Raw genomic sequence first — 14,756 nt, 5'->3', positions numbered from 1 at the left:
ATTCTCAACAAAGACCTCTAGAAAGATCTAGGCAGGACCCCAGCTGGGTGAGACCTGGAGCCAGACGCTCAGCCGCAGAAACGAGGATGCCCAATGGCAGAGGGCAGGCGGGGACACGGAGGCACTTACCTGTCACGGGGATGCTGTGCAGAGGGGTCCGGGGCAGGATTTCCAAGGCTGGTTCCCGGCCTGGCATCCCATCTGCTGAGAAACAGGATTCCGTTTCATAGATGGTCTGCAGCATCTCCACCAGCCCCTGAGCCTTGGGCACTAGCAGCATGCCCGGGAGGGGCCGCCCGAGGCGGGGAGTCAGCCCCAGGGAAGGTGGTCGGGTGGGGCCCTCGAGGCTGCTCGGGGGCTCCCTCAGGCCACAGCTGCTGGGACCAGCACGATGGGGAGGTGCTTCATCCGGCCTGGGCACTTCTGGCGGCAGGAGGAGCCAAGAGCCCCAGAGCTACGGGCCCAGCGCCCCTCTAGAGGGGCATCCGACCACTGGCCTCTCCAGAGGTCCCAGGAGCGGGGTCTGGCTGAGCACTCAGGGGACAGGAAGGGAAGCTGGGCAGGCAGGCGGGCTCTCTGTGTTCCCTCCCAGCCCTGGGTGACAGCTCTGGGCCCGGCTCCCTGCTCCTCCTTCCCGAATGAGCCGCCGGCAGCTGGCAGGAGACTGAAATAGCAGTTGGGGGAGGGCCCTGTCTATAAATAGGTGGAGCATGCTCAGGGAGCCGCCGGCCGGCTGCCAGGAGCCCGGGCCTGGCGGAGGCCCCATGGCGGGGGGGAGGGGGAGGCGCGTTCCACCCCAGGAGGAAGCGCCAGGGAGGGGGATGGGAACCGGGAAGAGCCTGCACTCAGGGCCAAGGCCACAGAGCCGGGTGGCCAGAGGCTGCGCTGGGGCAGGCTCGGGCTGGAATAGCCACACATCTGGGAGCAGCTCTGGGATTGCTTTTGGCAGACAAGGGGCTAGATCCCCAAAAGCCCGACTCCGTCCTCTATGTTCCCTCGCACCATCCAGAGCAGATAAAGCAACTGAAAGGGTCTGGGACAGGTGGGCAGACAGGGCCACCAGGCCAAATCGTGCATCTTCCCGGTAGTCCTAACAGCCAATGGGAGCTGATTTACCTTCTGCCCTCTTTCAGACCTGGGAGGTGCCTCCCCGCCCCCCTCGACCAGCAGGGAGATCCCTGAGCAGCAGCTAAGTAGTGGCTCCCTCCTACCTATTGGGGTGTCACTTCCAGAGGCTGCTCAGCTTCCTTCCAGGGGGCAGTGAGACCCTTCTGGGACAGGCCTCACTCCACCCAGAGAAGGGAATCTGGGAGCACCTGCCTGTGCTCAGACCACAGGTAGCTCTTCCCGCGGTGAGTGCAATGCTAAGTAGCACTAAGATCACTTCGTTTATTCTGCACTATGACCTCGGGAGAGAGGTGCAGACGGGGAAACAGAAGCACAGAGAGATGAAGTCACTCAGGTCATACAGCCGCTTGAATGGTAGGGCTGGGACATCTGAAGTTCATGTCTGAGCTCTAACCACCACAGCCCCTGCTTCCTGCACAGGAGGCACATGAAACTGCCCCAGGGTTTCCCATAACAGGTATAATGACCACCCCCCCCCCTCCCCGGGACCCAGGTAGGCGGAGACCTGGGGTTGCAGCCCCTGTAAGAAGAGTTGAGGGGCTGCCAGCATCCAGCCCTTCCCCATCAGCCTCAGGCCTGGCAGAGCAGGGCCCGCTCCTGAGGCCCTGCTGGGACCTAAGACTGGTGTGCCATGAGGACCGGTGATACCCCCACCTACGTTTCCCACTCCTGGCCCATCCCTTCTCCTGAGGTTGTGCCTCCCACTGATACAGAGATCCCACTTGGCCCCCTGACCTCACTGGAGCCTTTTAATAGCCTGGTTATTCCTGGGTCTGTGTCCCCCTCCCCCTTCCTGATGTCACAGCTGCTATTTTGGAGCCCCCTCCTGGCCCCTCCTTGCCCCCAACTCTAGGCATGGAGCCAGGGACACCTGTCCTCTCCCTGGACTGGATGACCTCACCCTCCCGTCGGGAGCCCAGGAGGAGCTGGCCAACCAAGGACACGAGAGATGTGGCTCCTGCCAGCTGGGGAGAGCAAAGGGGCCTCCTGCCCTCAGGTGGAGAGATCACATGGATGGGGAAGGGGCAGAGGTGGGCTGTCCCAGGTGCTAGACTGGCAAGTAAGATGGGTATGAGGGAAGCTGGAGGTTAACAGGAGCTAAAGAAAGCTCTGAGCCTCAGCTTCTTAGTCAGGACAGACTCCAGAAAACTGGTGATGGAGCAGTGTTCCCCACAGGGGTCTGGAGTTGGTGGACACTTCAGAGTAGGTCTGGGGACTCCGTTCGGCACAATGCACCCCAAACTCATCCTGGCCAACCAGGATCCCCAGAGAGCAAGGGGAGGGAAGGTCAAGGTCTCCTCAGCAGGGTGACAGGCAGCAGTCTCGATGGAGCCCAGAAAGCTGGGGGCAGCAGCCCATCCCAGCCAAGACTCCACCCACCCACGCTGAAAGCAACCAGAAGGGCTGGCTAGCCCTGTCCTGGCTCTCTCTCTGCCTGCCCCAGGCGCAGGAGAGTATGGTAGGGGAACCCTGTTCTGGAAGAGAGGAAATCATCAGTTACAATGACTCAAAAGGCAGGGCCCCCGGAACGTGGAGCAGTCAGAACCCTAAGGAAACACAGCTCCCTGTTTAGGGAAGCTGGGAGCCCCTGGGAGGCTGGGCACCCAGAGGTGGCCAGAGCCAGGGTTTCAGGGCAGTTCCCAGCACTGCTACGACTTTCAGCAACAGCTTGAAGTGGGAAGTAAAGTGTCAGACACAGCCAGATGATCCTCAGCATAGTTCCCAGAATCCTTCAGGGCAATAAGAGAGGAGGCCTGGGATGGGGACAAGTTTCGTTTTTCTTCTTCTGAGGTTCAAGTGATGCAACATCTTCCTAACGTCTAACCTCAATCCTTCCTGCTTTATAGCTCCTCTCCTCGGGGTTCATGTCTCTTTTCCATGCCCCCTCCCCAGCTCTCCCATGCATGTGTCACCCCACCGATCTTACAGAGCACCCACCAAGAACGGGTCACAGTAGCCTCAGGAAAAGCAGGCACCATCCCCTCCAGAGCCACCATGACCTCATTTGCTCCCTCCCTCCCTCCCTTGGAGGCTGGGCTCAGGCCTCCTAACCCTTTAAATGTGGAGAAGGAGGACCTAAAGTGGTTCCTTGAGCTTGCGAAGGCTCCCATCTTCGGGCCCAAAGGCCGGGGTGGGGCCCTGACTGTAAGGAAGAAAGTGAAATCTGCTTTGTACAGAGTATAAAAGCCGAGGGCTGGGGGGGGAGTGCAGGGTGCAAGCTGCCATGGGGCCCTGGAGGCAGGCCTGCCTGCCCTCCAGTTCTCTCCTGTCCTCGGAGTCAGTCATGCTGGAGCCTGTCAGCATGGCCCGGGAGCCGCCATATGCCAGGTCCCATGCTGGGTGCTGGCTAAACCCTCTAATTTGAGACCCAGCCCAGAAAAAATGTGAACACCTACTGTGGCATCTTCCACATCCCCTCAGGGTTGACCCTGCCTCCTCCGACTATTCCATGCTAAGCCTTCAATCCCTTTGGAATGGTGGGACAGGGGAGGATGGCGCTGATCTCAATCTACAGTGAGTTCAGAGGCATGCCAGGGGGCATCAAAGTGGAGAAGGGACACCAGAGTCCACTTCCCAGACCCCTGCCTCATGATGCCTCTGACCCACTTTCTCTTCCTTCCCCGGCGGCACAGAGGCAGAGGCTGAGCCTGAGGCTGGGAGGCAGGACGCCGAGGTTCCTGGCTCCACCCCACGCCTATGCCCCAGTTTCTCTGGTCACCCAGAAAGGAGGGGGCAGCCGGGAAAGGGAAGGAGAGAAAGTGTGCAGCGAGCTGGGAGGTTCTGGGCAGGCAGGTATTGTCATGAAGCTTGTCTCCCTCCCACGCTAGGGCTAAGGAACCTGGCCGCCGCCTCCTGGGGCCCTGTAGCCATCTAGACTGGCTCAAGAGGCAGGCCTTCCCAGTGCCCACGCCTCTTGGCCACAGCACGGAGGACAGGGCGGTGAGGGACCAGAGTGGGCCCAGGCCCCAGGATAGCTCCTCCAGGCTGGCAGGGGGCACATCCTGTCAGTCCTTCACATCCACTGATGGGAGCAGGAATGAAAATGAAGCCTCAGTCCTCAAGCCTCCCGGTGCCTAAAGAGAAGCCAGATACCAGGGAGCAGCCTCCTCAGGGAAGCGGGCAGCCCCATCAATGGCCTCTGCTTGTCCTCCCAGGACTGCAAAAGAGGCAAATCAGGTTAGATGCTGGCATCTGGCCCAGCCCAGAGGGAAGTGGATCAGCTCCCACTCCCCGGGGAAGACTGGGGAGCCCCAGAAGTAAATTTCTCGAGATCTCCACCTGTCACCCCTCACCCGAAAGACGCTTTCTCACTAACTTGTCCGCTGTGAGGGCAGGGATGGATCATCTCCTATTTTTCTTTTCCAAACAGGAAAGATCCTGCCCTGAGACAAAAGGAGGGAAACTGCCCCTCACCCAGGCCTGCCCTTCTGAGTCCTGAGGAAGAGAGGGGTGAGTCTTCAGGGACTTGGGAGAGGGTGGGGGTGGGGTGCTCAGAGACCTGGGGGACTAACCACTCTCCTCATCCCCACTTTTAGCCCCAGGCCTGTGGCTTCATGCTCTTCCTAAGCTCCCTGCGAGGGACACCAACTACAACTCGTGGTTTCATTGGACTTGCGTGGAGTTCAGGCAAGCAGTTTCCAGGCTTTTGCCAGGTGCCCAGCACCCGCAGCCTCAGCCCAGATGACACCCTTCGCTCTGGGAATGGCAGATGTTGGGCCCCTCGATGGGGGAGGCTGTGCAGAAGTTGGCCCACTCCCCCAGTCAGAGCATTTAGAACTCCACATTGGGGAGAGGAGGCCTGGAGCCCTGGAAAAACTCAGTAGGAAGGGCCTCGGGACGCTGCCCCTGAAGAATGATCCCAGTCTGAGCCTGGCAACAGTCCTAAAACCAGCTTTCCAATCTCTGGCCCCCTGTCCTTCTTCTTCCTTGCTGAACACAAGCAGACGGCATCTCCCCCTGCTGGGGGGAGCGAGAAAGCCAGCCAGGAGGCGCGGCCAATTCGATGGGCCCCTCCCGGCCAGGCTCAAGGTTGATGGACCCCTCAAGCCCCTGCCAGCTCTGGGACAAAAAGGCTACATGGAAGATTCAGCCCACCTGCATCTAGAAAGACAACCCTCTGACCTGATCCAGCCGAGGTTGATCGTCTTAGCCTTTCACCGTAAGGCACTAAAATCCCAAAGCTGGAAAATGTCCTTTTGGAGCCACCAGCAGATGCCTCTGGCCAGCTCCCGTTCCCCTGGCCAACGGTTAGACCCCAGGCCTGGTGTGCCTAGATATGGCTCCCAAACAGGTCAGTGTTGTAGCTCAGTTGGCACTCTTGTTAGGCACAACCAACCCTGCGAGGGGCAGCATCCAGCTGAGATGGCCAAGGGACTGTTGAGAACCCACCAGGCCTCTCCTTCCCCTTCGCCAGCCCAGCCTCATAGGAGGAAGCAGGAAGTCAGAGTAGCCCACCCTCCAGCACTAGAGTCACACAGACCTCTCTACATCTAACGCCTGGCACAGCCCCTGCAGGGGAAACGAAGGCAGGCATTAGCAGGAGGTTCAGAGGGGGGACCACAATCCCAGCAGGAGGGGGCCCATCAACAAAGCTGACTTGGTGAATCTCAGGAGCCCAGCCTTCCCCAGCTGGCATTCTACTCTGTCGTGTGCCCAGACGATGTCACGATAGAAAGGGCAACAGGAGGGGGCACAGACTTAACCAAAACAAAAGTCACAAAGCCAACCAATCCCACCAGCTTCTGGCTTCCCTGAATCTATTGGAAGCCCTAGGACTGTGGTCAGGGCCACACGTCACCAGCACGCGGTCCTCACGACAGGAAGCCACCAGATCGAACACAGTGATGATGACAGGGAATGAGATGGGCCTCGACTCCTCCCTGATCCTGCTTTGCACCGTCCTGCTAACTGGTTTCAGTCTCCAGGCCCTAGTTTCCCTGTCTCTAAAAGAATGAAAGGTATCTCCCACCCCTGTAGAAAAAGATGTAAGTAATAGGAAGGACTTGGGGGGTGGTGGGGGGGTGGTGGTTAAAGTTGAGCAAGATGGACTCTGACCCTTTTAAGTCTGTGCCGAAGGAGACAGCCAAGGAGGGAAAGCAGTTATTACTCTGACCACACTGACCCATGACCCCCCTGTGAAACCCCTGAGGGTCCAGCTCAGGCTGCTTGGACACAACCACATGGGCAGCCATCCAGACTCACCCGTGCACAGAGCTGCCTGGAGTCCCACCCACAGACTATTTCTGGCAGCACTAGGCAGGCTCCTAGGAGCAGAGGGGAATAAGAAATCTCCGAGTTGGAGACCCCAAATTAAGAATCTCCCCTGTCCAGGGCATGTCTACCTGGACTCAAAGAAGAGAGCCAAGTCTCCTCTGCCAACGTGTCACTGCCCACTCCTCACCCCAAAACCACTCATCCCAGCACAGGCTAAGGCTGGAGGCCTTGCAAACCTCCACCAAGAAAAAGAGTATGGAACACAGAGTATGGAAAAAAGTATGGAACTTCAGCAAGAAGAAAGGACACCACCACGACAAGGAAGCTGGGCATTCAGCTATCAGAGGGAACTTCTTCCAACATTATCCCCAGACCTCCCAGAGGGGTTCAGGGGCACACAGTCCCCTTACCCCTGCCTGTCTTGGTGAACAGGGGCAGGGTGGCATGGAATTGAAAGCCCCTGAGTCAAGAGGGCCAGCCTGGGATCACAGTTGGACCCATGCCCTCCCAGGGCTAGGCTGGACCATCGACCCATCAACTTCAGGTCTACCCCTTAGTCAATCACTTCAGGCTTGCCTCTGTCCTTTTCTCACTATGCTTCTCCACTGCTGACCCCTCATTCCCTTATGGCTCAGACCCTGAAGATCAGCTGGTCTGGGGTGGATATATACCCATACAGCCCATTACATCCAAAGCCACCCCAGGTGCCTTCTCCAGCCTCCCAACTCTTACCCGACTCGGTGGGAGAGTTCATGCCGGCTCTGGGCCTGCAGGAAGCTGGCGTTGGGGGCTGGGACGGGAGGGGGTGGAGCTGCGGTGATGTCAAGAGAGACAGACGATAACAGACAGACGGACGGGACAGGAGCCCGGGGCCGCTGTGCCTCTAACGCCCATCCGAGGCCATCCTTCGGGGCGAGGCAGTCAGGCATTCAGAACGGCATTCCTGGGGAGAGATGGAGCAGGGTTAGCGGGCCCCAACTCAGGAACCTGAGGGTGGAGGGAGACCTTGGAGCTTGTCACTTACACCTAGGGAACAGAGGGAGGGCTACCTGCCCAGCAGCACAGCACTGGACCAGACCTAGTTTCTTCTCTTTCTAACTGGTGAGGCTGCCGGCTCTCACAGGAAGGGAAATGGCTACGGTAACCACATCCAAACTCCCTTTCAGGTGACCATGTCCACTGTCGGTGGGGAGACCTTGGAGACTCCCAAGGGTGCCCAATGCGGGATAGGGTATGCGCGAAGGTAAAAGTGCAGGAAGGCTTCTGAACTTTGCCCAGGGCAGTGGAGAGACGCAGGGCTGATCTGGAGCCCCTCAAAGAACTTAAGGGCGAGACTGGTCCTCCAGCCCCACAGCCTGAGCTTGGTGCTCATCTTCTCCCTACTCCCGGACCTTGACGTCACCCAACCCTGAAAACGCCACGTGCTTCTTTCTGTCTTGGTCTCCCCCATTCAACAACAGGTTGCCCTCAGAGAAAGAGGGCAACAACTGCTCTTTCTCTACCCATTAACCATGCTGTTTCTAAGAGTTTCGAAAGACGGACGCATTCATCCCACATCCAGTGCCCTCTGGACTAGGGGTCCAAGGCCCACACCCAGGGCCTTGCATGTGTTGTATAGGTTGTGCCCCACGCAAGGAGGTCTGAAATCCAGCCTCTGTTCTGCCTGCCAAGCTACACAGGCTGAATCCACCCAGAATAAGGGATGCTGTTTTCCAGTTTGTACAAAGACACCAAGAGACCCAGCAACAGGCCTGCTGAGGCCAGTAGAGTAAGAGAGGATGTCCCAGTATTACAGAACCATGTGTCTGCCAACTGTCTCCACTCCTCCAACTCCCCAACACCCTCTAGCCCCACAGCTAGCCCTCAAGCCTCAGACACTATACACGCACCCACCTGGGCCCATCCCTAAAGAGTTCATGATCCACCCTAGACATGATCTCATTCATTTTTTTCCAAACGAAAGCAGGCCTTCCAACACCTAGTGAAATGGAGGGAACAGGAAGCAATAGGCAGGGGCCAAGTTTTAAACCCTAACTCTGTTCCCAAAACTAGGAAGAGGCAGTCATTTCTGCCCCTGGACAGCCTACCTCCTGTCCGGATTAATTCTTGGTAAACTTTGCATTCTCATCAAGGATGGCCAGGCATGAGGTCCATACAGGGCCGAGGAGCCCAGGACTCAGCCATGGCAGAGATACAAGAACACAAACATTGACACACACACAGGTATACTGCACATATACTAGGAAGATCTCAAGTCTTCTACTGCCCCCTGGGACTGGCCAAGGGACTGTTGAGAACCCACCAGGCCTCTCCTTCCCCTTCGCCAGCCCAGCCTCATAGGAAGAAGCAGGAAGTCAAGGTAGCCCACCCTCCAGCACTAGAGTCACACAGACCTCTCTACATCTAACGCCTGGAACAGCCCCTGCAGGGGAAACGAAGGCAGGCTCTGGCAGGAGGTTCGGAGTGGGGACCACAATCCCAACAGGAAGGGGCCCATCGACAAAGCTGACTTGGTGAATCTCAGGAGCCCAGCCTTCCCCAGCTGGCATTCTACTCTGTCTTGTGCCCGGACAATGTCACGATGGAAAGGGCAACAGGAGGGGGCACAGGCTTAACCAAAACAAAGGTCACAAAGCCAACCAATCCCTGACTCGGTAGCCAGGGAAAGGTGCGCTCAGATTGGGAGATGGGAGTAGGCCGAGAGAAGGGGCTGAATGGCTCCCAGCAGGCACAGGTGTAGGGCAAGGTCAGAAGAGGCTGTGCAGGGTTGGGGCCAAGCTCAGGAATGCAGCAGGTGGGGCTGTTGGTGCCCTGGCAGGGCCCGTGTGGGCAGACAGCTCAGCCCATGCCCACCCCGGGGCTGGCGCCCGGTCCTGCTCACACCCTTTCCCGTGGGCTGGGGAACACAGGTTCAGAATTTCCCACGATTCCCAGCAGCCCGAGTGACCCAGCCCATCTCCTCAGTGAAAGGAACCTCCACAACAGGGCTCTCAGGAGCGGCAGGGTCTCCACTCGCCAAAAACTAGGTTAAGATCCGCCCTGAGCCCCCATCAGTCCTCAACCCCTGGAGAGAAGAGGAAGGGAGGGGCTCCCAGAACTCCCAGGAGGCTCTGGGCTCTGAAAGGCTGCACTCCGGCCCACCCTACCGCATGTAACAGGACCCCTGGGCCCCCGTCCACCTGCAAAGAGTGTCTGCCAACACTCCCAGGAAGCCTCCCTGGGAAACAAAGCAGCGTTCACTTTGATCGTTCATGGGGACAGGCATAGATATTTGACTGGGGGTGGGGGGAAGGGCTGAAGGGGGAAAAGGGGAGCTTAATGGTGAAAACCTGAGCTGTCTGGTCCCTCCTCAGCCAGAGAAACTCACTGCTGACCACTGATATAGGAAGGTCGGGGGCGGGGGGCAGTTGGGGACCAAGAGCTCCGTGGCTCCCTGCACGGGAGCAGTGAGCAGCCTGGCTTCCATGACATCACAAGCAGGCAGACCCCAGGGTCCTGTCCGCGCCCCCTGAGAACTCTTGTCTTCCAGTCCGACCTCTGTCCCACTCCAGGATCCAAACCCACCTCCCACCTCCAGCCAGGGCGGCAGAAAACCAGCTGCATCTCACCCTACAAGTTCATGGCTAAGCCGGGGGAGGAAGGGCAAAACACCCTAGGGTGATATGCCCCACTCCACTCAGAGGCAATACAATCTCCGGTGGAGGGTGGGAGGAGAAGGGCAGACAAGTGAGGGACAGGCAAGGATGCGCTGCCTCAAAAGCCCCAAGTTCACAATGTGGCCCCACAGGTATCTCATCCCTCAAGGAACCTGAACTCCACCACCACAAGGCAGTTCCCTCTCCCAACACACCAGCTCCAGCCCTGCTCAAGACAAGCCCAAGTCCTGAGCACTGAGGCTGGCCAGGGACCCCCTCCCCTCCCAGGTGAGCTGTCCAGGCCAAATCCTGTGAGACTACTCCCAGTCTGAGATGTGCCCCCAAAGTCTTCATCAGAAAGCCAGGAGCCCAAACATCCCATCCTAAGGCACAAAGGAACTCTCATCTTGACCCCTCCTGACCAGGGCCCTGGTTGATCACTTTCTCCAGCCTGGAGCCTTCCCACAAGCTGGCCCACCAGAAGCCTGGAGGCTGATCAGAGCCAGGAGGGGTGGCTGACTTGGATGTCAGGGCCCAAACTAAGGGAGGGGGGAGGGCGACAGGGGAGGAAAAAAGGCACCAGGCTGACAAATTCATTTTTGCAATCGGCCCATTTCTGTTTGTCTGCTCAGACGCAGCTCCAGGCATCTGCACAAGCCAGATGGAGGGAGGCTGCTATTTCTAGAAAAAAAAGAGGGGGGGTGGTGAGAGGGGAGGGAGGGATGAGGCAGAGGGCAGAAGACCGGGTCTGTTTGCCCTAAAACCTCAGGCAGAAGGATACCCCCTCACCAGCAGTACCAGACAGGGTCCCCATTCAAGAAAGGGCTGGGGCTGGGGCTGGGGTGAGGTGGGGTGGGGGAGAAGAAAGGCAGAGAAAGTTTAATTAGCCAAAGTCGGCTACAATAGGCCCCCTCACGGGCTGCATCAGGTTTTCATTCATGAGCAAGCGACAGTGCTCCAAAAACGCCAAGAACCGCCCCCCCTAGCCGTCTCCCCCCCCACCCCCCACCAAGAGGAGTGCGTCCTCTAGCAGGCTGGCTGAGCCTGATGCCGTGTTCCAGACATCCCTCCTCAAAGGGATGTGAGTAGGAAGAATTAATTATTAAAGAGCAGCTGGTACTTCAGCACCAACTGCACTCCCCCCAGCTCCTATAGCTGTTGCCCCCCTCCCCCCTGCAGAAACACAAACTACCCGTGCCCCCCCCCCCGCCCCCGGCAACATCCCCAGGCCCCATTTCTAAACACACAGCTAACATGCTACCCCTAGGGAAGGGAAAGCAAACCTTTGTCTCTGCAGCTACTTAGAGTGGGTGGGGCATGTGATACTGCCAGCCACCCCCCCACCCCCACCCCGTTACTCCATCCAGCCACAGAGGAGGGTATACTGGGAAGGGGAGGCTGGCACAAAGCTAATGTGTCCTCCATCCTTGCCCCCAAGTAAACTGCACCCTGTATCTGCTCTCCGGCCCCGCACAAGCATACCTTCCCAGGATAGAGTGGAGATGCTGGGGACCCAGTCCTCTAACTCAGAGACCCCCGCCTGCCTTGTCTGGACACAGCCCACAAGCAAGTCCAAGGGGAGAAGAGCAAAGGGAGGTTTCAAGAGAAGGGGCAGAAGGCAAACCAAGAGCTCCCCAAGCTTTGTGTTTAGGAGGAAGAGGAAGGAGGGAAGACTGAAATGAAAAAGAAGGCAGCCCCCAACATGGCTCACCCACCATGCCCAGCCCAGCCCAGCGTCTCAACAGCCAGCACAGGCTGAGGAACTCTGGTGCCTAGAACTCAAACGGAGGACCCTTCCTGCCTACATCCTCTAAACCTGAAGAGGCCCAAGGCAGGACCCATCTCCAGGCTCCAGTCCTCCAAAGCAGACTGGTCAGGGGTCCTTTTGGCTAAGACTCCTGGATCTCTCATCCCCTGCCTCCTTTTGTTCCTATGGTCTGACTCCATCCTTCCCTCCCAGTTGGACCTGGAACCCAGTTACCACCAAACCCACTTATCCCAACCGCCGAAGCTAATTCCAGGCCCCAGAAGCACAGTGGTCACTGTCAGAGCGGTGGGTCTCTTGAGCACCCCAAAGCAGCTGCAGCTGCCACCCTTCCTCTTTAGGAATACACCTCACCTCAGAAGGCCAACCGGGGAGTATCAGGTGGTCACCTCCTCCCCAAAATGCGGCACTCCCACCTTCCCCTCTTCTCCCCCACCAACTAGCCTCCCAGATTAATTACTTATTACCCAGCCAGTTCTCATCTCCTCCAGGACCCCAGAGAAGGGTGGGGTAAGGAAGCAGCTCCCCCCAAGTTAAAAGGCACGGGCAGCGCCCCCTCCCTCTGTGAGACACAGACCCAGGATGAAAAATGGGGGGCATCCACCCCAGACAAGAAGTGTGTGTGTGGGGCGGGGGGGCGGGTAGCTTTCATCTCCTAGCTCTCTCTCTGGCTCCAGGGTGTCAGACGGGAGAAGAGGGTGGGAACAAACGCAGTAACGCCTCACTAGGGAGGGGGTGCGAATAATGGGAGAGAGAAATAAGGTGGGCCCACCGGCCCCCTCCTCGGGCATGTAAGTCAAGGACACAAAATCAAGAATGCGTTCCGAGGTATGGGTAGAAGCGCTGTGGGGTGGGGGCGCCCCTCACCTCAGAGTACCAAGAAAGGCTGTCCAAGAAGGGTCTGCAAAGAATTCGGGTGCAGGGCTCAAATCGCTCTGCAACGCACAGCGCGCCGCCCGGGAGAGGGCAAATCAGACAGCCCCGGCCGGTCTCCCGGCCATTTGGGGGTGTGGGTCGCGGGAAGACGGGCCCCTCCCTTACCTGTAGGGAAGGCGCCCCTGCCTGGGAGGGGCAGGGAGGGGCGCGGGTAGTAACCCCGAGGCCCGGCTCCCGGGCTGGCGATGCTCCCGGGGGGCGCCGCCTGGCACCCGGGCGCCGGGAGGAAGGAAGAGGGGCGCGGAGCTCGGCGCGCGCTCGGGGAGCCCGCGGGCAGCGACGGCAGGAGGAGGGGGCGCTGTGTCGCGTCCGGGGAGCCTGGGGGAGATGGGATCGGGGCTGGTGCGGCGCGCTCACCCCCTGCGGCTCGAGCTCCGGCTTCGCGGGCGGCGGCGGCAGCAGCGGCGGCGGCAACAGCGGCAGCACCTCCTCGACGGCTCCTCCATCTTTGCGGCGGCTCCTCCGGCTCCGCTCGCCGCCGCCACCAACAACAACATTCGGAGACGTCACTCCCGTCACGTGACCCTGCCCCGTGCTAAAAATAGACCCAGGCCCCCCCCACCTCCACTTCAGCCGCCACCAACCCCTCCCCTCTTTCTTGGCCCTCCCCGCCGGGCGGGGCCAACAACGCCACCGTGACAGCTTCTTAAAGGGCCAGTACCCGCAAAAGGTTGGGCTGGGGAGGGGGAGGAAGGCAAGGGATCCGAGCCCTGTGAGCAATGTTGGAAGGAGCGTTGCGGGCTTACGGGTTTGGTTCCTGGGGGCTCGGCCCTTGGGATGCACGATTTTCCTCCCTGCGCTTCCTCCACTTCCTTTTCAGACCATGGATGGTGCAATCGTTGCCTGCCTAAGCTTCTCCCTAACACGCCCTCCCGCGGTGGGGGAGGGGACCTGGGGATGGAGTCCTAGGGGCTGGGAGGGCCTTGGAGGCCCCAGCTAGGGGGCCATGCTGGGGGTGGGTGTCTGGGACAAGCCTCGAACCCGCCAGCTCCGACCGCACACATTAAATCTGTGTCAAGCAAAAAAAAAAAAAAAAGGACTGGGAAAGGCCAGGACAGGGTTGTAACAGTCCAAGGCCTTCAAAAGGAAGACTTTCGGTCCCTGGCTTCGGTGCCATCCTCGTCTACAACTCAGTAACTCACTAATTCCACTAACGAAAATGTATCCTAAGGAAATAACATTGCTGTGCTCAAAAATGAGTATGGAAGGAAAGAGATTGCTTCTAATGATGTGAAAAGTTGGAAACAACCTAAATATCCATCAGGAGAGGATTAGCAAATAAACTAGGGCACATCCACTCAGTGGAATCCCATCCAGATCCAGACATTTAAAATGATACAAATCTGTATAGACCTTAAAAGATGCTCAAGATACGTGGTTTTCTTGAAAATCAGGAAACAAGTACTACAGAATTGTTCCATTATTTTTTTGTCCCTCCCCCTTCCATTATTATAAAGAACAAACTACATACTACATCCATATGTCTGAATATGAATGTGTATTAATAAGCCTATAAGAATTTATGCCAAAATATTTACCTTTGCTTTCCTGTTCTATGTTTTTCTGTATATCTGAAATTTTGCAACTATCATGTATCATTTATCTGATCAGAAAAAGTGAATATATAAATGTTTCTATAATAAATAATAAAGGTTCTTCCTACAAAGTAGCTCATGAATAAGTCTCACCCATCTTCATCCCCACCCCTTTTTTGAAGTCAAATCATCTCTCATTTGAGATATTCTAGCCGCCGCCCTGGCCAGTCCACTCGCTGCATCATCCCAGCCATCTCCCAAAGCCAGAATGACCTTTTCAGAACACAAATTTAATCAAGGGAGGGCTTAAAAGCTGTCCACTTTTGTCACTGAAATCTGTATCTGGCCCAGAAAACTGGCTTTCAAACTTTAGGGTACTCACAAATTACCTAAAGAACATGTTCAAAATGCTGACTCCTGAACCCTAGTCACAGTGTTTGTTTTTCACTGGGGATGGGCCTAGAATCTTCATTTTTAATAATTTTGCTGCAGCTGGTCCTCTCCTCATATTTGAAAAAGAAAAAAAAAAAAAAACAGCCTAGA

The 14,756-nt window shown here is 57.5% G+C and overlaps 1 protein-coding gene across 11 annotated transcripts in view; it reads right to left on the bottom strand.

Moving 5' to 3' along the window:
* Window positions 1–13,194, bottom strand: part of HDAC5 (histone deacetylase 5) — a 37,285-nt gene extending 24,091 nt beyond the window's left edge. For 3 of the 11 annotated variants that reach the window (XM_055575736.1, XM_055575742.1, XM_055575744.1), the window contains exons 1-3: window positions 13,036–13,194; window positions 7,075–7,285; window positions 130–201 (exon numbers count right to left, since the gene is read on the bottom strand). In XM_055575736.1, the coding sequence (XP_055431711.1) occupies window positions 130–201; window positions 7,075–7,096 (94 nt within the window). In that variant the 5' untranslated portion in view covers window positions 7,097–7,285; window positions 13,036–13,194. The other 8 variants (XM_055575741.1, XM_055575743.1, XM_055575737.1 and 5 more) reach the window with 7 other exon arrangements.
* Window positions 13,195–14,756: the final 1,562 nt, after the last annotated feature.

The sequence above is a fragment of the Bubalus kerabau genome, chromosome 4, assembly GCF_029407905.1.
Source record: "Bubalus kerabau isolate K-KA32 ecotype Philippines breed swamp buffalo chromosome 4, PCC_UOA_SB_1v2, whole genome shotgun sequence".
Lineage (NCBI taxonomy): Eukaryota > Metazoa > Chordata > Mammalia > Artiodactyla > Bovidae > Bubalus > Bubalus kerabau.
The sequence above is the reverse complement of the archived record's forward strand: the minus strand, read 5'-3'. Positions and strand labels throughout refer to the sequence as shown.